Genomic DNA, 27,819 nt, shown 5'->3' with positions numbered 1-27,819 from the left:
AACAGCTGAGTCAAGTGGGTGCAAAATACAACACATTGTTTTGCCATCTCTTTATTTTTCATTATATTTAGAGCCTCATGGCATCATTGACAGCATACAGTTAATGGACAATACAAAAACAAAAACTGCTTAGAAAATACTTACCTAGGCCGTTCCTTGTGTGATTAAAAAACAAGATCAATTTGTGAACAGCTCTGACATCTGAACTGAAATGTAGGCCCTTTCCAATGACTTGAAACTACTCTGTCCATCTTTTCCCAATTCAATTACAGAGCAGAGGGTGACATCAAACAGGACAACAGCTACTGAACATATTCCTTGACAACAAAATTAGTAAAAGTTGGCATTAAGTGAGGAAGAAGCCTTGATCTAGACCATCCTCCTCAGAACTTGCATGTCTACTAATTGCAGTCATTTAATAACAGCTTAAGACAAACTAAAGAGCACTTGCAATCTATGTTTTTACAGATGCATGTTAAAGCTGATGAAACTTGAGTCAGAGTCACAATTTTCATGGTGCAACATTGTCCTTTTAAAACACACAACACTCTTTATCCATTTATAAATAGATCAACAAGTAATGATGGCTGGGCATACTCCCCACAAGCTGCAATTAGTCCTGTATGCACACTGACAGGAGAAACAGAATCCACTGATCCAAGAACTGAAGGGGGTAGCATTCACAATCCTCTCATGCTGACCAAATATATTGTGTTTTAGGACAAGAGTCTCAGACAAGGTGCCTGAAAGTCTCAGGTGTCATCTGGCTCAGGAAATGCAGATGTGTGACAAATATTTGTGGGGGCAGATGTGTATATCTGTAGGCTCCTTCACAAGTAAGAGTCCCGTAAATAGTAAATGACAGAAATGGAGACAATCATTCCGGGAGAGGGGCTGGAGTGGAAAGTGACCATTCAAGCTAGGGTGATGAAAAGAAGATGATGGAGAGGGACTGAACATGACTGGGGTGAAAGGGAGAAGGAATTGGTGTACTTCCAGTTCAGGCATTCTCGCTGGTCTCTACTGTTTGGAATTTGACCAGGTGTTCTGGCTTGCTGCCATTGCTATGGTGCTCCCACATCTGGAGATAGAGCCTCTCCAGGTCTATTGTGTACTGCTTGGTGTTGAAGAGAGGGCTGCAGATCCGCTGCTTCCAAACGCGTGCTCTAACCATCTTCAGGCTGAGAAAGCCAAAGAATATGGTCAGACTTCATGGTTTAGCAAAAGAAAAAAGACACTGTATTTCAAATGGCACGAGATCAGAATCTACTTACTACTCCATGTCAGAGCCCAGTTTGACTGCTATGTCCTCATAGTCCTGGCGACTATGAGCTATTAGCTCAGGGCAGCCCAGACAATTGAGTTGTGAAGCTGCCACACGAGAGGCAAGGGTCTCACCTTAACAAAAAAAAAAAGATTTTTAGTTAGAAAGCAGTCATAATATCTTGGAACTAGTTCCAAAATGAAATTCAAAAAACTTTGTTGTATGTGTTGTCAATTTATTTTGCGTAAAATAAAAAGATTTACGTGTAGAGTCATCACCTGGCATGGTGACCATTGGTGTTCCAGCCCAGAGGACATCCATGCCTGTGGTGTGACCATTGCACAGAGGAGTGTCTAGGCACACATCAGCAAGCTGGCCCCTCCTCACATGCTCCTCTTTAGGCGCCACAGGAGAAAAGATGATGCGAGAGCCAGGCAGACCCATGTTCTGAGCGTACTGCTGGATGTTGGGCTCACCCACAGCAGGGAAGCGGAGAAGCCACAACACACTGTTGGGCACACGCTTTAGGATCTAAAACAAAAAAGGGAGTTTTTTTTTTTTTTAAAGCGATTCTCAGTACAAAGTTGAGGAATTAAGCAGTTGTTATGACCGAGGCTGTGTCACTTACGTTGGCCCACATTTGAAGAGTGGGGGGGTCAATCTTGTAGAGCTGGTTGAAGTTGCAGTAGACAATGGAGTCTTCTGGGAGGCCATACTGGGAGCGGGTTGTCACAACGATGGTGCGTGGCACCTCCTCTCCAGTGGCAGCTTTGTTATTGATCTAAAACAGGGAACAAGGCAGTGTATTATGATGGAGTTGGCTCTATGCCTCCGTTTGATTGGTGCCGATTGTTTGAACCAACTGACATAAGAGGATCAGTGTGTAGGATTTAGTGCCGTGTAGCAATGACCCAACCCATCCTGCTTCCTTTGTAAACATGAGGGGCTCATTCGAGGCTCCTGAAGAGAACTGTCTGTTTCAGGTGACTACACCATAAAGATTATATTCCACTGATGCCTCTAGATCATACACACTTTATATTATTCATCTGTTGTCATAAAAAGATAGTGAGGTTAATTTTTAACCCAACCCCCAGTGCCAGCATTTACCCCCACCAACATTTCTGTGCTACCACCTTACTTTCATGAATCACCATACCTGCGTAGACACAGTCTGAGAGACTACAACCTCATCTCCTGACAAGATCTGGAAAAGCAGCAAGCTAAATTAAATCGCTGCTCTTTCCTTTGTTTCAGGATTCGTAGAAACTTTCGGCCATGCTACGCATCTCATTATTTTCATTTATTTTTCTAAATTGTGTCCTAGTGAGACATACCTGTGTGGTCGCCAAGCCATTGCTGACAGTGAAGCCGTTGATTGTGACCTGGATTTGGCCTTGATTGATCATGTTGATGATTGCTTCAGCTGCTGTGTTCATGGGAATCACAGGCATGGACAGAGCTCCATTTGTGTCCCCTGCAGCTTCCTGGTTGTTGTCGCACTTCATCTGGTCAAAGAGAAAAGTTTCAATGTAAACACATTTTTTAATGAATCTGAAGCAGATTTCACACCAAGGTTTCCTCAGTACCTCAAACCTGAAAAAGAAAACTAATAAGCTATTAATTGCATTATTCTCCTTTGTCATCGCGACTGAAATAGGACATAACAAAAACAAATAATCAAACCATGCTGTCTCAGTCTGCAATGGCCAACTCACACTTGACTAACTGGTTTGTCAATGATATGGATTAAAAAAAAAAAAAGATATCTCTTTTCTTAACTTACCTTTATCACTTTGACATCTGGCAGACTGTCCAAGAAGGCCTTCAGATCAATACCATTAAGAACAATGCGGTTGTCAAAGATGTGTCCATTAGACTTAAAATCAATCACTGCCTTTTTCTGTGAATGAAAGAAAACAAATGTTTCAAACATCATAACTATACAAATATTTGAATTGTTTTTCTTTTAAGGGTTAGGGTACAGCAATGCAAGGAAGAACAAACCTTGAGGTGAGGGAACATGTTGGCATGGTCTCCAATGAAGAAAGTATTGGGCATGTAGGCAAGTTTCTCAGAATACTGCTCAGCAACCTCCATAGGTGACGTCTCCTTGTCAGTGATAATGTAGTCCATGAAGGGAGCCCCACTGGTTCCTGGGTAACCAAGCCACATAGCCTGTTGGACGGTAAACAGACCAAAAATGATTTGCTGTTTCTTTGATGCGAACCATATACAATATTATTGAATTCCCAGATCGGACTGAATGCTTCAATTATCCCTTTGCATAGGCACTGATGACGTCGGTCCTCATGAAACAGCTTTGTGTCAAGGGGAGCGTACCTGAATGGGGGCAGGGTGGAGGGCAAACAGCTCATTCCTGGCTCCTTTGGTGTATCCATTCATGTTGACCAGGATGTGGACTCCATCCTGGTGGATACGATCAGCTGCCTTGCCATTGCAAGGGATCTAGAGGAGAAAGTACCAGTTTCAGTAAAAACAAGTTACTTGTGACATCACTTACAACGTCTCTGACATTGTTAAAATGACAAAGGATTAGGATTATGTCAAGCATTTACATTTTTTTATAGATTCTCAGTAATTATACACATATTGATAAAGAAATAACGGCAGGTCATAAATTACCTGTGAGAGGTCTGTGAAATGATGAGCCTCTGCTACCACTTTCACACGGAAGTTAGTGCTATCATCAGGGCTGAGTGCGTAGCAGAACACCTTCAGGGAAAAAAAAATATTTATAATATGATTAATTATCATATGTTAAATACATTTGCAAGCCAGTGATAAGCATTATAAGGAATACTTGTCAAATGAAATTATGTTTTTGTGTAGACAGTAAAGATCACCTACCTCAAATTTCTCAGGATTGTGCATTCCAGGAATGGACTGCATCAGGTGCGAAGTTGGGTGGTTGCCAAAGTCAGAGCTGACATAGCCAACACGAAGACGTCCACCGCTGGACTTCAGATCCTTTGGGTGCTCATAAGCAGGTTTGTGCAGTGCGTTGATCTGAGGAACAAGTAGTGCAAGCATGAGTGTAAGAGTGTTAGGTGTACAACTACAGCAAGCAACAACCAGTTCCTAGTTTGACTGAGTTACATCAAATATTTTGAGTCAAAAAATGTCAAAGTTCAATCTCAAGTCATCCAACTTCATAACATATCATTATCACTGCAAGCAGCCCATTCACCAACCAGCTCTCACCTTTTTCTACACCATTAACTATCCAGTATCTTGCCCATCCCTTACCTTTCCCATAGCCCTGCAGACTGCCACTGCCATCACCAGCCACCTTCCATTCTCCCAAAAATTGAATTAAATGTTACTTGCTTTCATCATTTTGTGTACCTTGTCCAGGCAAAGGTTTCCATGGCGCTCAGCAATTGCCTTGCGGAAGTTGTGAGAGAGTGGGTACAGCATGCTGTGGTGTGGGTGCACTGAAGGCAGACGGTTCTTATCTAGCTGGTCAGCCACTATGCTCACAAGCTTCTTCATCCGCTCGTCATAATCTGTCCAGTCACACACAATCTGGAGAATGATAAGAATAACAGAATTTAATGGAGATACTCAACAGCGACAAAAATATCAACAGCTACTTCTTGTATTGTACTGTGTTGTTATAGCTGATAAATATGAGTATTTATGAACCTGCAGGCAATGTGCCAGGTTGCAGTAAGCATCTGGGAAGTCTGGTTTGAGTTTCAAGGCTGTGCGGTAAGATGCAATGGCCTCTGGGATGTTTCCTGAATCCTGAAAGAAGAAAGAAGCATTGGAATACAAAACTTCCACTAATATAGACACTCACATTTAGTAACCTATATTTAAACCCTGTGTAACAAAGATAAGTAGTATGCACAGATCACAACATATACAAATACTATGCATAATGGGGATGAAATCAGAAGCAGCTGTGTGTAAAGGACGCATCGCCAAGTTCCAATGAGAGATGCTGAATATATGCTCACTATCTGATACCAAGGCTGTTTGTGATTCAAGCTAACGAGTTCACATCTCTCTCAGCCAACCACAGTTTCAGCTGTGTTAATTCACTCAGTTTGAGTTTCCATTATATCCATTACATTACACATGAAATGTGCCGGACATTGTGGAAATCTGCCTGTGAGGTTTTGGTGACGTGTGCAGGTCAGCCAAATTACCATTTGACCAGCTGTGCTCTGCCCTGCGCCTTAAGTAGACCAGGTTGGAGTTGGCAAGCTTTCAGTGCACCTTCGGCGCAAATTGTCACTGCGCAAAGCTGAATCTGTCGACAGCTCCCCCTACTGCGCCGCCACACCCATCTCGGCACTAGGGATGTATATCGTTAGGATTTTATCGATACTGATACTCCTTATCAGTACAGATACACTAACCTGCTGCTCTACTGGACACTCAACCCTCCGCATCCTGACACTAATCAAAGTACTTTGCTGGGTGTCCGGTACGAGGCTTCAAACACATGACAACCCGGGACAGGTGAACTAAAATTAATACTGCGTGGGGTTCACCACACTGCGCCAGTGTGCGCCTCACCTGCGCCTGGTACGAAATTAGAACCCCAGGACTCTTTTAAGACATGTCAAAGTTGATAAACAATCTTTAAGCTTAGCTGAAAAACAAGAAGGGATAATGTCAAAGCTTAAAACAAGAATTATCTGTACCTTGTGGATTGAGGCCAAATTGCTGTGAGCATCTGCAAAGGCAGGGTTAATCTGGATGGCACGGGTGTAGCACTGAAGTGCTCCTTGAACATCTTGCATTTCCTTCAGTGTATTGCCCATGTTTGAGTAAGCATCAGCAAATGTGGGGCTGATTCTAAAAATCAGATGGAAAATTTGTATAAACACCATTGCAAGAACATTATTCAAAAAAAAGAAAAGAAAAAGTGGCATTCACAGCTGATTTACTGATATCTCCATCAGACTGAGAGTAGAAAAAAAAATATTTTCCAAGTTAAACTTTACTGAACTTGTGAATTTGTATGTTCAGCATGTGGTGGGACAAACAAACCTGATGGCCTCCTTGTAGTGCATGAGGGCCTCCTGAAGCTTTCCCTGCTGCTGCAAGACACTGGCCAGATTAGAGTGGGCTGCTGCAAACTCTGGGAACACCTGATGAAAAACAAAAAGGAACAAGACCAGACCTATTATTCCATGCTCACATATATACAGCAAAAACTTCCCCGTTAAGTAGTTCTTAACTCACCTCTAGGGCCTTTCTGTACAGCTGAACTGCCTCCTCAATGTTGCCTTGCTCACGCTTGATATTGGCCAAGTTGTTAAGGGAGTCAGCATGGGTTGGACACAGACGCAAAGCTGTGTTGTAGCACTCTTCTGCCTCAGACACCTAGGAAAGGCAATGACATTTTAAAAGCTAAATCCAGTAAAAGCTTACTGACTTGAAGAGATCTGACAGATATTCAAGACCCAGTTACATAAGTACTATCTTACATTGCCTTTCTCCTTCAGGGCATTTGCCAAATTGCAGTAGGCGTCGGGGAAGTGAGGCTGCAATTCTATAGCACGACGGTAGGTGTCGATAGCCAGGTCAATGAGACCTTGCTCGTAGTAGACGCAGGCCAGGTTTCCATGGACAACCGCATGGTTGGGGCTAAGACTCAGCGCTCTCAGGTATCCAGCCACAGCTCTGGAAACAGATCGTAAGGTGTGAACCCAAAATTAAACTCAGTCTCTTGCTGAAATTTGACAGTGTAGTCCTCATCTTTTAAAAAATAACTTCTCAGAAGCTGGAGGAGCATTCAGAGAGTATTCAACAAATTGCTCACATAAAGATGTGGGGTTTGGCAGGGCAGTGCTTTTTAAGAAAAAGACCACATATGAAGACATACCTGTCAAAGATTCTGGCTTCCTTCAAAACATTTCCTAAATTGATGTAAGCATCAAGGAAATTTGGGTCCAGAGTCACTGCCTGTAAATTGAATCAAAACATCACCACATTGAACAATATATACCACAATGAAAAGTAGGCTAATGGGATTGAAAAATGATACCAAAAGATTGCGCGACTGACCTTTTCAAAATGGTGTATGGCCAGCCATATCTCTCCCTGGGCGTTGAACACACAGCCCAGGTTGCTCCAAGCCACTGCAAAGTTGGGCTGAGTCTCAATGGCTTTCAGGTAGCAAGCCTTCAACAGGTTTAAATTGAAAAACCACAGGAAAGGAGGAGTAGAGGTAGAATGGGAGAGGTATAGTTTGTAGAGGGGAGGACAAGGGATTGTAAAATAAAAGAAAATAAAAAAAACAAAGAAGATTGAGAATAAAAGTAAGAAAAACAAAAAGGGCAGAGAAAGTAAAATTAGTGACCATTCTCCATGATGGCAAAAAGTGAGTCTACAGCATGGGCTCGCTGCGCACAAGTCTGCCGCGCTAAGCTGCATTGCTTTTTCCTACGCTGCGCAAATCCAACCAACACCCACACGTACGCCCTCATCCTTCAGTTATGACCACACTGACCAAATTTTGTGGTTCCCACACATAGGTTGCCTTCAAATTGTATGTCCATTGATTAGTTGTAACCCAAAATACTCAATAACATAATTATGTATCTCACCAATTACCATACGTGGGCATAATATCTCACAACCTGGGATACAAGACAGTTTGTGCGGGTGATGGTCCCTGTAATGCATGCGCAACAAACGCAACCGCGCGGTGTGTGTGTCTATTGCCACAATCACCACAATTCACCATTATATGCCGCTTGCGAGACCTTGCTCCTGGCAAAGGTCATTGCGCTTTCGCCGCTGCGCTTTCTGAATGGCCTGATAAGACAGCTGCAGACCGACAACCCCTGACAGAACATCTGCAATACCAGACCGGCACACACTCAGCCCCCACGGGATATCTCAGGATAAAGGGAGAGATTGAGGGGACTTGAGAACTCAACCAGTGGCTACACTGACGTTGAAACATGGGGCATTTTGGAAATAGAGAGCGAATTAACAGTTACTTGTCACTGAATAAGTAACAAGGAGTTATTGCAAAAAAAACATCACAAGTGTTTTTTTTACTTTTTGAGATGCCAATGTCTGAGATTGGGAGCGTTCGGGAGCGAGGCTGGTTGTGAGCGGGGGGAGGTCCACAACCAACAGGCCAAAGGGAGTGAGGGGGTGGGGGTTGCATGCTTGCGCTTTCCGCCTTTTTGGTCGCTTGGAGGGTATCGCTGCGCAGCCCCTGCGCTACTGCAGACTCACAGCGCACTATCTGCATCATCATCAGAACGCTGCAACTCCAAATAAAGAAGGAAAAACAAAACAAAATAGGAAAAATAACCAGCATGTAAGAGTTAGAGGGTTCTTACTGTTTTTCTCGATTATTTGCTTCCATTTCCAAGTTTCTTTATACTTCATACAGAATTGGGTAATTAGTATAGCATATTTTAAGAAATGCTTACTATAGTTTGTTTTGTTACTTTTTTTCTCTTTTTCTCTTCAAAGGAAGCCACAAGACAGAGGAGCTCAAGCATAAAGTGAGGTTGTTTTTCTTTTGTTGGCATTTACAAACCCGTTACCATATTTTTGGACTTTGTCAGAGTGGTGGCCGCAGCTGGCTGGAAGAAGAGGAGAGGACTGAGGCTGCCCTAGTGTTCCTTTCCGCCAGGCACCTACGCAGGAATAGTGTCACCCACCTGAAACCTTCTAAATAACAATATCAGTTGTGGAAAAACCAAAAGAGACAAAATCAGAAAACAAGATCGTTAGTAAAAGTTCTCAAACAATACATTCTTTTTTAAAATATGGAAATAAAACAGGTTGTTCCAAATCACAACAAACAAACAAAAACAGACTATTCTTAGTTTTCATTCATGCAATGAATGTTTCATTTCAAAGAAAACAAAAGAAATGCCTTAAGGGTAATAGGGAGGGAAGAAAGGCTTTGATTTGTTCAGTTTATCCATTAATTAGTCAGGTTACCAGCTCTCCATCAATTTAGTTTTCATGTCAAACTACAGGAGGGCAGTTACTGGCTTGATCTTGCCCAAATGAACTGATCCCATTTCTCTGGGAATAATATTACATATTTGAAGGAAAAGGGAAAAAGTATTAATCATTGCTTTTATTTTATTCTTTTAGCATTTTCATGAAATATTTTTAAAACTTTGATTTCTTTATCCTGGCATGCTTTCTTGAATCCTGGCCAATGGGGTAGGGAGAAAAGTCTGTGGTTGAATTATTTGTATCTAGAAGCCTCCACAGTTCTGAAATAAAGAAGTCATCGCTGTTGCTGCGCGTGCTTCTGTCTTTCTAAACCAGCATCTGACGCAGGAGGTGAAGTACAAATTGCGAGCTGTCTGCCTGACACCGCTTGACGCATTTAAAAGCATTTGAACATGTGCTCTCTAAAACCCACACTTTAATATGGTATTCAATAGCAGTGGATATCAGAAGAGATAACCAGCTGGACAAGATTCATTACCAACCCTAGTTAGAGCAAAAACTAAAACTAATGTGTGCATGAGTGTCGATGGGGCATGGCTGAAGGGTCAGGAAGACAGCTCTACGCGCGCACTCCACCAATCCTTAGCAAGCGCGCGGGGGGTGGAGCGACAGAGCAGGGGAGCTTGTGACTCCCTGAAGCTCCTCCCCACTCCTTTACCCCCCTCTCGCACGAAATAAGATGGCCTGTAACCAGAAGGACAACTCCACATCTCAAGATTTGACCCACCCCGGGGAGCCCCTTGTAATAAAAACGAAAGTCTTAAGGTGGCGATTACAAGTAACACTTGGTATGGGGGGGGTGACAACCCATAAAGTCAGCTAATGTACTGACAGCAAACTGAGACCAAACACTTGTCATTGGGCACTTGATGAACAATACTGGAGTATAGCGGTTAGGTTAGAAACCATCTTATCTTTTGCACTGCAAAGTTAAACTAGTTTCTCATCAGTTCATGTATTCTTCAAAGACCGAGCCAGCATTTTCCCTCCATAATCAACTACATGAAAATGCATGGGCCAGGGTTAACAAATTACAATACAAATCCACTCTGTCAATTTGAATACTCCAGCCTTTCTTCCTGAAAGGGGAGGGACTGACCTCTAATAAAAGGTCGGGGTAAAGCAAAGGACATTGGGGCTAGAAAGTGATAAGGGACAAAAGTGAAAAACTATACTGAAAAAAACAAAATGCATGGAACTGTCTAAAAAGTAATCAACAGAAAGTGTGTGTACTATGATTAAAAAAAATAGAGAGAAGTTGGTTGCCTCAAATGGGTGTTGACTCATTGCAGGTCCAGTACTTCCATGGTTTTTGGTGAGTTTGGGTGGAAGCTCACTGTAACTCAGATAAATAAGAAAAAGCTACAAAATTTTTGTCCTTCATTTTGCCACAAGGATTGAAGGGAAAGGACTCCATGTGGCTTAAAAGTTTCAAAAGGAACAAAGGGACAACAGCTATGGCCTTAGTGGGATACACTACAAACTGAAAATGTATGAATGCGGGAAAAAAAGAAAAATCTATGAAAAAAGGAACCACAAACACATCTATACAAATGCCAACCCGCTGTTACATACCTTGGCCTCTTCCAAACGCCCAAGGGCCTTGAGCAGGTTGCCCAGGTCACTACGCACACAATAAAGATCCTGCAGAAGAAAAACATCATTTTATTGCTACAATTGATGTATTGACTCAAATATATCTATCTATGTATGTATATGTATATATATATATATATATATATATATATATATATATACATATACGCCTTTTTAGCACATATTCTGTCAATTTTAGCATTTCAATGTCACTTACAGGGTTATACTGTAAAGCAGACACATAAGCCTGCACTGCTCCCTCCATGTCCCCTGCTGCCACCAGAGCTGCTGCCAAGTTGATGTAACCATCAATAAAATCAGGCTTCAGCCTCAGAGCATGGCGATAATGCTCTATGGCCTCCTGCAGTTGTCCACGCTCCTTGTACACATTCCCCAGGTTGGAGTAGGCCTCAGCCAACATTGGGTTCTGTTTGATGGCCAATGTGCTGAAGTGAGCAGACCTGTGGGACCAGAATCAGCAGAGGGGTTACATTCCTGAAGGGAGCGGCTTGCGGCGTTAGCTCGATGCGTTTAAAAAGGCAGCAGGATGGCAGGTGCAAGTGTTGAAGAATGAGAAACTTGTTAATAACAATAAGTTTTAACAAAGAATATCCCTTAAATTCTGAAAACATAACTGCAGAACTCACAGCACAACAAACACACACTTCACCAACATCCAAACTTGGCAAGTTTATCATTACAATGTTGATTATGCAAATGAATCATTACGCCAGCCGTATACTCCTATGAAATGTAAGATATGTGCCACTGTGGAGTTTGACTGACAGTGTCAACATTTTAACTAAATTAACCATGAAAGATCACCTGGTAAATTATTAAACCATACCATGTTATTATTTCAGCATTTTCCTTCATATCATGTATCTGATTCTTTCTAATTCTCTATATAATACAAGAACGACAACGCGCTAAATTATAGTCACTTTGGAGTACACTGCTGATCCTGGACACATTAAAATAAAACCAGTTAACAAGATCAAACATTTCAACCTGTGACCTGCAACAGCCGAAACCTTCACCATGGCACCTGCAAAGCAAACGCATGTCCCCCTGCTACTCAGTGTTATGACTGAAGTGACAGCAAGAGACCATACAAAACCAAGCAACAGTGCTCCCAGAAGACAGGTTTTTTGGATTCCACTCCAAAAGCCCAGATGTGTGCTTTGAAAGTCACAGAGAGACTTATTATTCTCTGCCACCACCACGCCACCTTGTCAGAGTGCATAGGGTCAGCAAACCCTCCCCCCCACACCTCACCTGTCGAGTCTTCGGCACTGGAAGTGGATGGAGGACAGGAGCAGCAGCACGCCTGTGTTATCAGGCTCCTGCCTCCATAGCTGCATGCAGTGGCGCTCTGCTGCCTCAAAGTCCCCTGACTGATACTCTCGGTGCGCCAGCTCAGCCAACCCTTGGAAGGAAAGCATACGTTTTGTCGGTTCTGGAGCACCAACACAGCCCAAGGAGGGGGGGAAACAACATGTTAGAGGTGATGGAAGAAATTAAAGCAGACAAATGAAAACTGAAAATAAAGAGATGAACCTATTGCTGCAAAATGACAAGTAATGGCTAACAATTTTAAATCAACAGAAAACAAGGCAATGGGTAAATCAAAGGATGACTGAGATCAAGTGTGACATGTGGGAAGTTACTGTTTTAATTTAAATTCTTAGAGTCAGGACCAGATTCAATTCAGAGATTCTTGTGACATTTTGAATAATATTTTAGAGGAAGAATTGCTTAACTGTCCATTCACATTTCAACACATGGGGATTTTATTTTGGGGTTTGATATATTTGTTATCATTAATCATCTTATTTACGTCACTAGCCATTGCTTCGTCATGGTTGTCGTCATCTTTCACTTGTAACAAAAAGACAGACAATAAAGAGAGACCTTCAGTCTCACTTGAGCTCAGTCGTTTCAGGGTGTGGTATAATCAGCATGAAGCCAAAGACACATCATGCATGGTGTACAGCAGGGTGGAGGAGGTGTAATGGTTTGGGAACATTCCACGTACGATGGATGGACACACCTGAAAGCAGATGCATCGATGCCAGAGCATGCACTCAGATCATAGCAGATCAGGTGCATCCATCCATGATGATTACGTAATAATGTTTCTATACACAAAGGATAAACGTGTTCAGTTATCTTAAAGACAAGACCTGTCCATGGCCGGTTCGAGGATCAGCCCAATAAAAAGCAGTGGAAATCCCTTATGCTTATCAGTTTTGGGATCATATTATCTACATCAGTGTTGTAGAAAAAAACCTGCAGCCATTAACCTTGGGCACCTGCGCCACCAGAGATGCACACACGGCCTGTTTTACCGCGAGACGCGCTTCAGGGCCCCCTCTCTCTCTCTCCCTCAGTGTCCATGAACAGTATCATCTCATGATCATCATCAGAACCATTTGGGCTTCGTGGTGCGATGTGTTTTATCTGAGGAAGCCATTTTCTAGTCTAGTGTGTAGCAAAATGCAAAGGCGTGTGGATGTCTTGTGGGCTGCGTGTTAGCTAACGTTACCAGCACTTGCTAATAGGCAAAAAATCACGAAAACATTAAATGCTTATAAATCGACCTGGGATTTTACGTTATTGTATGTGTGTACACTTGTACAAGATTAATCAGACAGAAACTAGCAAACGTGTATACGCTGTCCAACAAGCTAAGATACGGTTAGTGCTAACGTTACATATTGTGCTAAGACACGTTAGCATTAGCTCGAGTCGATCCGTCAAACTCGGCCAAACGCTGTCAATGTGGTCGTATTTATTATGAACACATTTATTAACAATTACCCGTTATAAAGGGTAATAAAACGATTTTTAAAGCGGCTCGCTTGCTTTTGCTTTCATCCAGCACGGTCCCATCTGCCGTCTTCGCAGCTTTGCTAACGTTACGTTAACGTTACTCGCCATAGCTCACATTAGGTACACATTAGCAAACCAACCTGTGCTATCAGCCACGTTTCCCACTGAGCTCGCCATCTCCTCGGTCTTCGTGTCTTGCACGGTGGTCGTCAATGTGTCTTCTTGAGGGAGGCAGCTTCGGAGAAAAAATGTGCGACCAGCAGTTGTCTTTGTCGGCCGCGGCCAGCTAGCACGTTACCAAGCAGGCTAAGCAGGCTCACTAGCTAACCGGGTTTTCCGTTCCTTGCACAGAGCTTAATATTGATATAACATAGGTTACCGAATAGCTGTGTAATAATCAATCATCTAAACTCATTACAAAGCCTAACGTTTACTAGTTTAAGATGTACCAATACTTCACTGTTTCGGCTGGTTTCTCCTCACAATAGCGCAGCTATGAAACATGAAATGGCGAAGGGGGAGGAACTGACTTTTTTTTTTTTTTTACAGAAACTAGATCCAAAAAACGTCATTATCTAAAAATGTGTGTATAATTGCAATATTCATGGTAAAGGTAAATTAATATTTAATATGGAATGTGTTTGAAGTACTGTTTGCTAACAATTGGTTGTAAGTTTCACCACCGGAAAATTACCCGGTTGGAAATATTACTACGCGGAAGGACACAGTGCTGCAGTGAGACAGAGTGCAGATGATATCAAGGCGCTCTAGTGAGAAAAAACCCCGCTTGATTTCAGCAAGATATGGCATCTGCACAGAAGAGCCAGGGCCTGTGGTATGTGAAGCAACAAATCAAATCAATTATGCAGGGACATACCGTGATATTATTATTAGATGTTGAAATAAAATGCAGTCTTGCATAGGATGCACCAGACTAGATAACTCCTCAACTCACCTTGCATTTTGACACGAGTATCCTATGCCACAACAAATTCAGTAAGAAAATTTGGGTCATTCCGCCAAAAGAGTGCCATTTGCTCATTGTAACTCTTAAAAATTAAACTTCATTTTTCATTCCATTTCAGTATAGAATTTTTTAATATACACATTTACTCATTCAAAATGAGTACTGGTCAATCTCAGGCTACTTTATTTAATTTATTGCTTCTTTTATCATTGCATTTTTGAAGAAAAAGTAACAGCAATGAGGGTAACAGCAATGAGTTTTTAGCATAAAATCAGCAATTGTGTGAAATCTAGCCAAATAGCATCTATACTAATAGCTTGAGCACACAGAGCACATTCTTAGGATTTAACTGAATATTTTACTTTTGATATCAACAAACACTGTCTAGAGATAATTTAGGTAACAGGAATGAGTTTTAAGAGTGACGGACCCTGACATAGCTACAATATCATTCAATTTCAGGAAAAATAAATGACAGACTTTAATTTTGGTCTTCCCATGACTTTCAAAAGACCTAAATGATGTCACTTCCTGCAGAACATGTCACTGGTGGAATGTTCCAAAACTTTTAGAGTGTAGGCCTAGAATGTGTTCGGGTAACAGCACTGGGGACGGGACTAAAATGTAAATTTTAACCAAAATATAATTAGGTTTTAATTTAAAAAATGTTATATAAGTGTAGATATAATATAAAGTCACACTAATATGCAAAAAAAAAGAGATTTTAGAAGGATTTTATTCATAATGCATTGTGGTAAACTATAGCGTTTGGCTCTGGGGACATGCAACAAAGGCTATGTTTCAGTGCTTTGAAAGCCTTTTTATAGTAATTAAAAATTATATATCTTTAATTTCTACAGTGATTCATGTGTATGGTGCTTTGTTTATTAATTAAATGCAATTTATATTATATTATTACATGTTTTTATACATTTAATATGCTGGGGACAGAAATGGCACTCTTTTGGTGGAATCGCCCATTTAGTGGTGGGTGTTACTATTCTACTTTACACTAAAATGAAAAATTGCAGTAGGCCACCGAAATGAACAAGGCAAACATTCAGTGTAGGCTGTAGCCTACATGGTTCAGTGATGGAGATGTGCAGAACCATCGAGTTTCTTTCAAAACAGAACAGGGACCAGGCAATAAAATAGCTACAAAATAATTCAAAAGATATTGCATTTGTTGTGGGGTGATGCATTTTCTTTATTTCATTGTTTTCTTTGCTAATAACAAATAATGTTGCTGTCCAGGGACATTCAAGATAATGTTACATTTAAATACAACTGTGTCCCAAATGAGCCTATAGAAGAACCCAGTTTTATTCATCTGTTGTTGTTGTTGTGTGTATATACAGCCAATACTGTGCATGGTTTGCTGTACAGGGGAGTGATGTGCAAGGTTCATATAAATACCAACAGGGGGCAATCTAGTGCAAAGAAAGATTTCTGGAACCCTGAAGTGGCTATGAATGATCTTGCCTTAGCCTATGCTGTTAGTTCTGCAGTTCCCTCACATGAGACATTTGCCTGTCTCTTGGAAATAAAATCCCCTGGCTTGGATATTATAATGTGTTTCTATTCTGTCATAAGAGTCTCTTCTTCAGGTTATTAATTAGCATTTTGGCCAGCACCGCAGCAACATTTTATGAAGTCCAATTTATAGGTCACACATGCACAGACAGTATCTCTTCAGCTGACATGTTTAACACATCAATTTTAAGGATTTGGCCCGTGAAGTGATCAGGCAGTCATTAACGTGCCATTCTGCCCTGAAGATGTTGAAAAGGGGGCTACTGCTCGCTGCACCCCAGTTTTTTCCCATCGTCCCTCTATGGGAAAACAGTTGACATCATTGCTCATGTTGGCTTTGCTCTGTGTGCTCAAAGCATGCATAGGGTGCAGGGTTTGTGTACTCTTCCACACGTTCCTCTCCTTTGCTCTCACTCTTCACACTGCTCAGCGGTCACTTCTGCACAGAGTGATGTCATGGGCACTGTGTGTCTATGGCAATTGCATCTGACATGCTTTATCTTTGTGCAAGCTACAATCACTAGGAAGGCAGTCAGGGTGAACACATCTTCTCTTGCCTAAAGGACGGGTGACAGCTCTCCACAACAGACCCTGCTTTCACAGAGGCTATTTTAGGAAGCACGTGAGAGCAAGAGGTTCATTCACTCACAGGTCAAATTGGACTGGTTGCTATTAAAATCTCAGCGCAGCCTGGAGATATTGGGATATTGTTGTGCTGTTTTATTGCCAGGTCAGAATATTCTGCAACCAAATGAGTGGCCTAAATTATTTCAGCCCATTTATCTCAGGATAAGATCCAATTCAGGCTGATGACCCACATTATTTGCAGCGTTGTGGAATGCTTTCTGAGGGTTTCATTGGGATACAAAAGGGAATTATTGTTCATTAGTTAGATATTTTTTTGCTCCAGCAGTGACTCATATCTTTCATTGCATTAGCTCAGACAAACATCCCACAGTAATGAGTGAATACTCTCTTGCTCACTTGCATCTGGAACAGCTATCATGGTTGGGTATCTACTGTAGTACCTGTCTAAAGTTTCAGGCTCACTGATCAGTGGTTGTGTTATTGATATACTTTCCATACATCCTATTCAAAACTGATGCTTCAGTCCTGCAGGGAAGCTGAAAAATAGCATTTGTCTCATTTACTGGATTAAATTAGACACAACCATCTGTTTAAATTGCCAAGATGTAGAAATTCATGAAGAAACTGAAGTTTTTTATGATGGCAAGAGCAAACTGATGTTGATGATGAGTGTCACATAGAATTGCGTCTTTATAGATATGTGCCCTGTAAGATTTAATATTTACAACCAATCCTGCAGCTACTAAACTTGCCTTTAGAATTGTAATTTGCATAGAAAATAAATCATGTTGATTGGAGGGGGTGGGGTGGACAAATGACTACACACTGACAAAATTGCTAGTAAATTGCAAATGAGATGAAAGTTTAAATTTAATAAATGGCAGAGAAGTAGACAAACATAATTCCCGCATGAGTGCAGCACTTTATTGCTTTGCCAGATGGCTTGAAGCAACAGACATATTTGTCACTTTAAGCTTCCCCTGTGTAAGACAGGCAAAAAAAAAAAAAAAAAAGACAGAACAAAGGCATTTCCTCAAGAGCCACTCTGCGGTGTATAAGCCAGCATACCTACTGCAACTGTTGGCACACTAAAACAAAGCTGAGTCACCTTTAAAGCTGTGAATTTTTTTAAACCGTTGTGATTTAGGGTATTAAGGCCCCAATTTCACCAGAGGTGCATTTTCAAAAATAACTGAAGTGTGCTCAGAATAACTGTACTCTGTGTAAAACATTTGGACCTTTAGCTGCCGGCCAGGTTAATCACCAGGTACTAGTGGCTTGATTCATGCTCCTGGTCTTTATTTAAGACATTTGTCAGGTGCAGACTGATGTTTTATAGCCACACATTTTGCGGTTGGAAGCTGTGTCTGAACAACACAACTGAGCAGAAAAATGCACTGCTGTAAATTGTTTGTTTGAAGATGTGTTTAATACTTGCCTCTTCCGGGCTTATTGCAGGTGGAAAAATACAGATAGTCTGTTTTTGGTTACTTTCTTATTAATCATGTGACGTTATTGAGTGCAGATGGGAAAAAGACACAAATGTCAGATCATTATCATCTGTCATCATTTAAGTCGCATTACAAGACTTTGAAGTACTTTTATAGTGCACTAGGTTACTTTACACTTTAACCCTGCCTGTTTCTGTGTCCATCACATTGTCAGATAGTAGAAACAGGGCAGGTCAGGGCTGGTGTTTGCAGTGAAGGTGTCAGGACCTGTCTGGTGCCTCCTTTAAATCTCTGCATTCATCACCTGTCTTCCCTCTTTGACTTCCTGACCCGTCCTATTTCACTCTGTCTACTCCTCTTTTCCTGTGTCCCTCTTCCTCCTCTCTTTGTGAGGAGGAGAGTGGCAGTGTGGAGGGTCTGGTGACACCTCATGACAGCAGCTGTCAGTCTCTGCTATCTATTACATTGCCTGACTGACACCGCCCCTAACCCTGATCCTACAGCTTCTTTATTCACCCTCCGGGGCATCTTGACTGCACACCATCGTTTTGTCCCAGTCACCTCGCCGATGCAGACCCCTCATCACAAGGTCTACAACATCTGCACGAGGAGAGCGGTGCATTGTTAGCCAAACACACAACTCTTACTCAAGTGATATTTAAAGGATGTCACTACATGTGCTGCACACTTGAGTGCATTCTAATGGTAAAGATGTGATCCCTCTCTAAATCTCCCATGTAAAAAGTCTCCTCGGATGGAAAACTCCATTGAATCCGGCTTTGCCAGATCTCATTTAGATCCACCTGAGGGGGAACTGAGTGGCATGCAATCCGAGAGACGGGATGTCTGGGGTGGGGAAGGATTAGAGCAGACTCCCCCTGGCTGGCTGGGGTTCTAGACTTTCTGAGAGGCTCTCCTGTGTGTCTGTGCGGCCATCTGTTGTACAGTTGATGCTCTGATGTTGGTATTTTACTCTCTGTAAATCAGTGTGCAGTCTCAGATTTTAATCCCCCTTGTCTTTTATGTCCCATCATTATTTTTGCTTTAATGGTTTTAAACACTTTATTTACTTTAATCCTGTAGTGCTCCTCTTAAGACCTGTTTTAATTTATTTTATGAGTTTGATGATTGCTTTCACTTGCTTGTTAAAGCACTTTGTGGGTTTTCATCAAACACGTATTTCCTGTTATCTTCAGTTTGTTTTATAGTATTTTAAACTCTGTTTTTTAGACATTCATCTCTTATTTTCTACCCTGTGTAATGCTTTGTTGTTTCTCCTAATTCAAAATGAAGTTGACAAGTGGCCAATAGAGCGTTGCCACTAGATACAGTAACACAGTGAACATGCTCACTGTTTCTGTGACCTCTCTCCTCTTTTTGTTGTGTGCAGACTGGAGCGCTTGTTGTGGCCCATCCCTTTGTTTGTTTAAGATCAAATGGGGGTGTACATTACATCTTCAAAATGAAAAACACAAACAAGCTGTCAGGGGATATCCTTATAATTACCAGCTGTGCATGCACTATAAACACAGTGATACAAGTCGGACGGTTGATGTTGCTCTGCAGGATTGAAGTGTTCACCCATTGTAACAACAATGTACTTATGTGATGGTCCTCTTTCTTTCGCTTAATATGGATGGTCCTTTACCTGGTAGTTTCTACGTCTTTTGGCTTCTCCCTTGGTTTCTCTACATCATTCAATTACCTTTTCTCACCAGTGACAGTTACAGCATAACTGACCTGTGGCCAGCCTTGAGCAAATAGGACTTGTATTGTGTCCCGCTCTCACGTAGAAGTCATCCACTTTGCGAAACCTTTTATCCAGAAAAATGGATGATCCATCACCAACCCCTCTCCCCTCCCAGAGCCCCCTCTCCTCCCACTGGTTGCGTAACAGGCCGTACCTTGTGAGTGAGTCATGGTGGGGGGAACACTTTGTCCAGAAAGAAGGTCATCGCCAGAGAGTAGAAATCAGCCTCTCACCAGGCTCAGGGTACAATAAACCACTGTTCACCCTAAAACCAAAGGTCTCCACTTGCAGCCTTCATGTAAGAAGCTTAAGAGGAAGATGATGTGTTTGAACTGTACTTACTGCACCTGTTCACATCACGGGATGACAGTTCCTACGTCATGGCCATCTTATTATGGTCTTCCTCTATGTGTGAGAACTTTTCCCCCTCTGTCTTATTGATGCCCTTCCAAGTTATGTAACTGCACACTGTGCCACAATAAAGGATTAGACCCTCGTTGAGAAGATAAGCTTGATAATAATAATAATAAGCAGCAGCAGTAGCATAGCAGTAGCAGTAGCAGTAGCAGAGAGCAGGTTTTCTGAAATCTGCAGTGTTTATGTTTCATGCTTAATCACATTCATCACTGCCAATTTCAGCTTCCACCCATGGTTCATACATGACGGTGAAGCAGTTTAGTCTGGAGTCTTTTTCCCATTTATTTGTCTTTTCTCCCATGTGATGATTCACTAATTCTTCTTGTGCAGTAAATGTACAATTTGTTCACACAGCCATTTGAACAGTTTACTTCCAAACTCAGCCTGCTGCTGTCTTTTCCCACCCTGGTCTTTTCCTCCCTGGGGTATCCTGTTTATATGACACACACAGATGTAGAAATATTACGGAAACGAGGGCTCATTTCAAGACACAATACATACTTGATTTGAGTGTGTGTATGCGGGAATGGTTTTGACAATATTTTGTAAATATTGTCATTCTGACCCAACTTTGCTGAAGCTTGGATCTTTACATAATTATGCCATCTTGATCTTTAGGAGATTGACAGGTGGTTTTTTTTATGTAACTGAAGGTTTTGTTACTTCATGCAAGCGCAACATGTGCAATCATGTCTTGCCAATTTATGTGTGTATTTCTTTGTAAGTCTGTATCTGTGTGTACACAGCATAGGTCGGAAACGGGTTTGACCACAGTGACTGTGGAAGGAACAGGGAAGGAGCCTGGAGGAAAAGGCGTAACTGCCGCCTGTTGGCCACTGTATCCACTGCCCTTGCCACAGGCTGCAATAAAACATACACTGGAGACAATTTAACACTCACACGCACACATATGCACATAAACAGGTAGACCTTAGTGACAAAGTACAGAGCTGACCATGACTGTAGATGTACTGAACTTCTCTTGTAAAAAGCCATGTCATTACAAAAAAAAAGTGACAAGAGAAATTTGGCGGCTGAATCCACAGATAGATGACTTGTGGTTTTACATGATATTAAAAATACGAGAAAGGATAATTAAAGTGAAACTATTTGACAGGCATGGGCTGGGCCGCTGTGTGCCGAACAAAGGAGCAATCTTGCGGTGATCACACCTTGTTCTGACTCTAAATTGGACTGTTCAGTACATGCAGACAGGGATTATATCATAAGTCACACACCCTTTGGCATAACAGTTTAACTGATGATGATGATGATGCTGTAATGTTACCAAAATCGTTTGAGAATGATTAGTAGGCATCTCTAACCACATTTTATTTTTGTATGTATTTCCTTCCTGGCCTTTGAAATTAACTTCTTGTGAAAAATCTCAGTGCTATTCTTGTAGTAGGCCTAAGTTAAAAGAGTAAATTCACTATGTGTGTAGACAGTGTGGGATCAGACGCAGCTGTGTCGGTGAGGCCATGGGGGTCAAAAGCCACCAAGAGTGCAGAGGGATGTGAGATCTACTGCACTGTCTAGTATTGCTGCGTGAGCAACTCCAAGAATTAATTTGCAAACTTTCATCACTGCAACATCAACAAAGAGTGAGAACTACTGGAAAGTCACAACATGGGAAAATTATTTGTTTTTGATTTATGTGCAAGCTGTTCAGATTCAGAGGATTGCATCCCCTCTTTTTCCTGTGTTATCTCCCACATAACAATCACAGGAATCACAGGGACTTTTGTCTTGCTGTATGAATGAAAACCGAAAAACAATGAACTTGGTCGAAGGTTGGGTACTTTCTATATTTCGCAAACAAAAATTTATACTGTATGAAGCAGTAGAAGTAGTGATCTGTATTTTCTCCATGATGAATGTACAGTGTAATATTACAGATGTTGTACTAGAATCTCACTTCTCTTTAACTGCTCTGTACTCTTGAGTGATCTTTAGCCTTTTCTCCACAGCTCTGGGTTACTCCTTGGAGACAGCTCCTGCGAGCTGGGACCAAACAAGGGGAATCATGGGGGTGAAAGGTCAGAGGTTGCTGTTGCAGAAACAAGGGTCAGTGAGGGAGTGGTTGGGGTGGTGACCTTTGACATCACAGTCACTGAGTTGCAGACTCCAAGTCTTTAACCACCAATCAAGTTAAAATGACTCACTGTATGTTTGCATCTCTAGTTTATTACATGTGAATATACAGCCAGTTTATAAGTATTCAATGAACTGATGGGAAGTTGTGTGATTTTATGTCAATTGCACTGTTTCATAGCATAGACAATGAGGGTAACCCAGCCAAACTGAATGGGATTTTACTTTTTGTTGAAGACAGTTAGCAGGTACAACATAGGTGTAATTAGCTAAATGAATTATTCATTTGTTATAATAATACTTTCTTATAATAATTACATCAGTGGTTTACCTGTTATAAAAGTGTTATACAAACTAAGACAACTTTCCCATGAACACAGATGTTTTCCACGACACTTCATTATGACTCATTGTAACAGAAAAAGCACAGGTGGATCATGAGGTTGTTGCATGGTTAATTGTGTCCATTAAGTGTCTTAGTAAAGCCCTGTGAGCAACCACAAAGCTTAGACTCAGGAATTGACACATTTAAATGGAATGCAACCATGTATCAATATTATTAATTACATGTGTGCCTTTCCTGCCTTATTACAGACAACAGTATAAGGCTGGACAACCTTTCGCCTAGTTACACAGTTTTACAAAGACCAGAAGTGCATATTGGTATCAAATGTATTGCACAGATAATTTGCTAATCAAATAGGCGACTATGCGTGACCAGATGTCATTATATTGGAAAATAACAATAACGCAAAGTGCCAAATAATACTCTGTTCTTTTGTTGTGTCGTATTTCATCACAACTGCAACATGGAGACACTTACCAAAGAAATACAGTTTAATTTGTTTAGTTAAATGTGGTGAAGTGGGAAAGTGTGTACTGTATTCTTAGCAAAGAGTGGTGCAATGCAAGGATGAATTTGAAAAGACTGAGAGCTAACTCAAGCTATAAGAGGCAGATATTTTAGTTCTTCATTAGTTCTTTCAGTACGTTTCACAAAGATCAACATTTTTATAAAAAATCTGTAATCATACTGTGATGACAAATAGGTGTGTAGTGTGTTCAGAGAGGGTGACGTATAGGTAACATAGCAACTGTCAGCACGGCCTGCATTTTATCTGTTTATCAATCGGAATCCAAAATCTGAAGTGTGGGCAACAGTCCAGAGGCTAATATTCACAGGCCGGCCTCATATTGTTGTTGGACCAGCAGGCTGTTGGGTGAGGCTTTGAAGGCCCAGAGGTGGAAGAGAGCTGAACAGTCCCAAGAGGGGAAGTGAGTGTACATTAAGAAATGGTTATTGGCTCAGACCTTAGCACTGACTGAACTACAATTGAGCATGTTTTTTCCAGATAAGGACCATTATTTTTCCACCAAACATAATTGAAAAACACAACCATATGAAGTCTGAAGGATGTTGGCTGTCCCAGCAACCCCAAACGAGAACATAATATATCAACAACTGGATGGGGAGGACAGATAACAAATGCTGACCCACATGTTTAGTTGCTTTGAAGTGTGGCAATTTCCAGGCTGAATCAAAATAGAGAAACACTTAACTGAAGGACAATGGAGACGGCAGCAGATCTGTTCATGTTTCCTACACTACGATTGGGTGACTTTCATTCTGTATAGATGAACAGTGTCTGGTCAAAGAACAATAACCTATTTATTAATTTACACAGAGTGAGGCACATACAGAGGCAGAGAATAAATTGTAGGATAGTCACGGAGATGTCATGATGGTATATGTGTGTTTGAACAGCCATAATAAGACATAATCCTGGCAACGGCATAGGCATGCTTCACTGCTTTAACTATTATAATCTAATCCTTTACTCAATTGACTCATTGATAAATATTTCCGTGTTCTCATATTTAACTGTAGGTTTTAAATGTGAAAAACAATATTATTGATAGACCTGCTGTTGTTGTTCTTATGGTACTGTTATTGTTGTTGTTAAATGGTGGGAGACAAAATATGTAGTGACATAACCAGTAATTCAGACATCCTAGCTTATATGCAGTGTACAGGCCTGTTTTCTTTGGCATGGCCTTAGTTTGAATTAAATCCCCTTTGTGTGATACACAATGCTGAAACCAACTAGCTCATAATTAGCATTGCCTAGCAAAGACCTGCCCAGTGCACCTGGTGCTATGTGAGTGTAAGAGGGACTATTGGATGAATGGTTATATGAAGTCATGTAAATGTGCAGCACGCATGTCTGATTCTTACGCACTCACAATACGTTTGTGTTTTTTTTATCATACATAAAAACATTAAACGGCATGTCCCGTCACAAACGGTCTGTTTGCGTATTTATAAACTGCTTTGACAGCACGAGACTGGAGCACAACAGCACACAGCAGACTTTATCAGTGCTTTCAGTTCTAATAAGTACCCTTACTTTATCTGCTGTTTTTATGGGAGCACTGTGTTATTATGGCCCATGAAGCACTGTGGCCCTCCCCTGTTTTTACACCCACGTAAAGTACCTGGTGGAAAATAAGCTAAGAATTAACATTGCAACTCAAACATGTCATTACAGTCCCTCACATAAGCCTCTCCTCTATACATCTGACTTTGATCAGTAAAAATCAAACATGGAGTAACGTATAGGGGGGAAACGCCGTCTCTGTTACTCCGTATGTGAGATCTGTGAGCATATGTGATCACCGAGGGGGAATACAAAGGATCCATTTCAACACGTTAACCCAGCTTTGGAGTTTAGGCCTCACCAAACAACACTTCAAAGGAATTTCCATGTCAGTCAAGGATCAAGGTCCTGCATGTGAAAGACCCAATCTGTGCCCAGATCTGTGCCCCTGGACCCTACAGCTCTGATGTTCCACATAGTGGCACCCTTCTCTACTTTGATGCCCACATTGTCACTGAGCCCTATGGAAGTAATCAAGCGTACTCTGTTTATGCTTGATCACAGCACCAGCCAGAGCTGGACATTACGACTGCCGTGTCTCATGTGTGACTCCTCTGCGGGTCACTGGAGATGACTGAGATCAGCCTGATATTCACAGAATTCACTGTGGGGTCTCCTGTGCAACAAGAACCAAAACAATGATGACGCCAAGTCAAAGCTGAGAGGGTAATATTACATGGACAGCAGCACTGCTTTGGGGGTCTGCAACATGCAGCGGTTGCAGTTCTGACAAATACAATGCACTGACAAGCATTAGCATGGGATAAAATGCTGAGGACAAGCTGCAGTCAAATGCATTCAAAACACGACAACACAGAATCACGATGAAAACCACGAGAATAAACAAATGAGCAAAGAAAATATTCTGTGCCTTGGAGTCGGGCCAGAGAGGAGGGTCTAGTCAAAGCTTTTTGTTTCTAAAGTTATTGCCTCCCTCTTCTCCTCCCTTCTTCTATTCTTAACACCTCCCCCTCTTCTCCTCCCCCTCCTCCCTCTCCACACCACTTGCTCAGGTCACAGTTGGAAGACCATTAAGAATGCACTGTAGTACATCCCCCAGCATGCTGAATGAGGGAGGCGTTAAACAAGAGCTTTGCCATTATCATTCACATAAGTGTGTGTGTGTGTGTGTGTGTGTGTGTGTGTGTGTGTGTGTGTGTGTGTGTGTGTGTGTGTGTGTGTGTGTGTGTGTGTGTGTGTGTGTGTGTGTAACAGGGTAGGGGTGATTGTTGGTCTGTTGCTGTAGCTGTATGCTCACTGCTAAGCACTTGGGTCAGAGAAAAATGAGTTCTTTCCATGTTCTATTTGCCTTATGGTATAATTAACTGATTCCTCTCTGTTGAATTGAATTTCATTGGGCTCAATTCACAAACACAGAACTCTCTTGTTAACTCTTTACACTCTCTGGGAACAACAGGCAGGTGTGACCAGGAACAACAGGATGACAGGGTTCAACACCTCTGCTCCCCACTGACTTCCTCTCACACCCAAGCTCCATATTCAACCGCACCCAGAGCGAGAGCAACAAATCTCAGTGTGTCTGCCAATGTACGATATATGTGTAAGTGTAAGAGTGTATGCTGTTTGTCTCTGTGTGCACTGTGGTTTTAACCCCCGAATACCTTTGCTGGGTTAATCCATTTAACTGTGGAAGTGCTCATCTACTCAGACAATTGTAGTTAACCCCAAACAGACACTGATAACCTCTGAGCCTAACCTGTGACCTATGACCTTAACCTCAGGGCTCCTCAAACAAGACATTGGCCTCTAGGGATTCAACACACATATCTTAATTGGTTTCTTTTTTCCTTCTCTGTTTTGCTTTCTCCTTCTGTATCTCTCTTCCCTTCTATCTTGTACTCTCTGGCCAGTCCAAGATAATCTTCAGAGTCTGTTTCCTTTGAGGCCGGGCTGAGTTTTCATAACACAGAGCCAGGGGCTGCTGGGGCGTACACGTGAGGGTAAACAGTAATGTATGGATCTGTTTATCTAACCTTCTCTGGGCTGGACAATGTGTCTCCTGTGCTTTATGGCAAATACTCAGTCTGTCATTTTTTATAAAGTGCTACACAAGTGATTGATGAAATTTTTGCCACTGGGTCACAATAAAATAAAATTCTCTTTGCCAATGAGTCCCTCAAACAAACCAAATAATGATGCATTAATCCCTCTCTTCTCTTCTTTAGCCAGCTCATTTGTTCCCTCTGAAAATATATTATTTTACTTTTTCTTAAAGGAAAAGTAGTTTCTGAAAACATCAGGAAAGTGTAGCAAGAGTCCGTAATGTCTTTGCAGAGGACTATTTAGTGCTGCAGAGTGCACATCCATGTATTCATAGCAATGGGATGATGGTGTATGTGGAAATAATTAAAATAAACCAGTTTTTCGATAACAATCAGTCATTGGCACAGACAATTACATTTCACAATACTTGTTAGGCTCAGTTCCTGGTTGGTTTTGGTTATTTCATGGGATATGACAGCAATAAGAATAATAAAGATGCAATGCTTTTAATATCCATTGGCAGTCTCTTCAGCAAAGTAACTTTTGGTTATCTATTATCTAGAAATATGTCCCCTCATATTTCATAAAGACAAAAAAGGAAATAATTTACTACTAATTCACTCCCTAATGGTAACGGTATCCACAAAATGTGAGACTGTGAGATCAGTTACAATACAAACTATTTGTATTATCTGAAAGGATAAGAGATACTGTCCTGTATTATCTGATTTCTCACCCTTTATGTTTACAATCCACTGCTGTCAGACTCATAGAAGGGATAAACAGGGGTGTGATTTGTTCTAGTATTCTGAGAGTTGTGTGTTTTGGTGTGTAGTGCTTTGGTTGTCAAGGACAGAGAGGCCTTTGCACTGACACAATGTTAAGGCCTTTGATTTGACATTCAG

The 27,819-nt window shown here is 41.5% G+C and overlaps 1 protein-coding gene across 9 annotated transcripts; it reads right to left on the bottom strand.

Annotated features, from left to right (window-relative positions):
* Positions 1 to 37: 37 nt before the first annotated feature.
* On the bottom strand, positions 38 to 14,174 carry LOC146980024 (UDP-N-acetylglucosamine--peptide N-acetylglucosaminyltransferase 110 kDa subunit). Of its 9 annotated transcripts, none has more exons than XM_085790092.1 (23): positions 13,813 to 14,174; positions 12,116 to 12,296; positions 11,055 to 11,298; positions 10,817 to 10,885; positions 7,313 to 7,429; positions 7,131 to 7,210; positions 6,733 to 6,928; positions 6,488 to 6,628; positions 6,293 to 6,393; positions 5,944 to 6,097; positions 4,934 to 5,035; positions 4,634 to 4,813; positions 4,136 to 4,294; positions 3,911 to 4,000; positions 3,608 to 3,733; positions 3,272 to 3,442; positions 3,051 to 3,167; positions 2,602 to 2,772; positions 2,424 to 2,471; positions 1,893 to 2,045; positions 1,528 to 1,795; positions 1,275 to 1,398; positions 38 to 1,181 (listed from the first exon to the last, which is right to left on the bottom strand). In XM_085790092.1, exons 1-23 carry the CDS (start codon positions 13,847 to 13,849, stop codon positions 1,001 to 1,003), a joined length of 3,210 nt encoding a protein of 1,069 aa, XP_085646218.1. In that variant the 5' UTR covers positions 13,850 to 14,174; the 3' UTR covers positions 38 to 1,000. The 9 variants fall into 9 exon arrangements, with proteins under 9 accessions (XP_085646218.1, XP_085646219.1, XP_085646220.1 ...); XM_085790093.1 differs by having other exon boundaries at positions 1,543 to 1,795; XM_085790094.1 differs by having other exon boundaries at positions 12,116 to 12,266.
* Between the last annotated feature and the right edge of the window lie 13,645 nt (positions 14,175 to 27,819).

This window comes from Trachurus japonicus, chromosome 10 (genome assembly GCF_045865225.1).
Source record: "Trachurus japonicus isolate A0001 chromosome 10, Traja_1.0".
Classification (NCBI taxonomy): Eukaryota; Metazoa; Chordata; class Actinopteri; order Carangiformes; family Carangidae; genus Trachurus; species Trachurus japonicus.
Note: the sequence above shows the minus strand (reverse complement) of the source record. Positions and strands in the feature narration are given on the sequence as shown.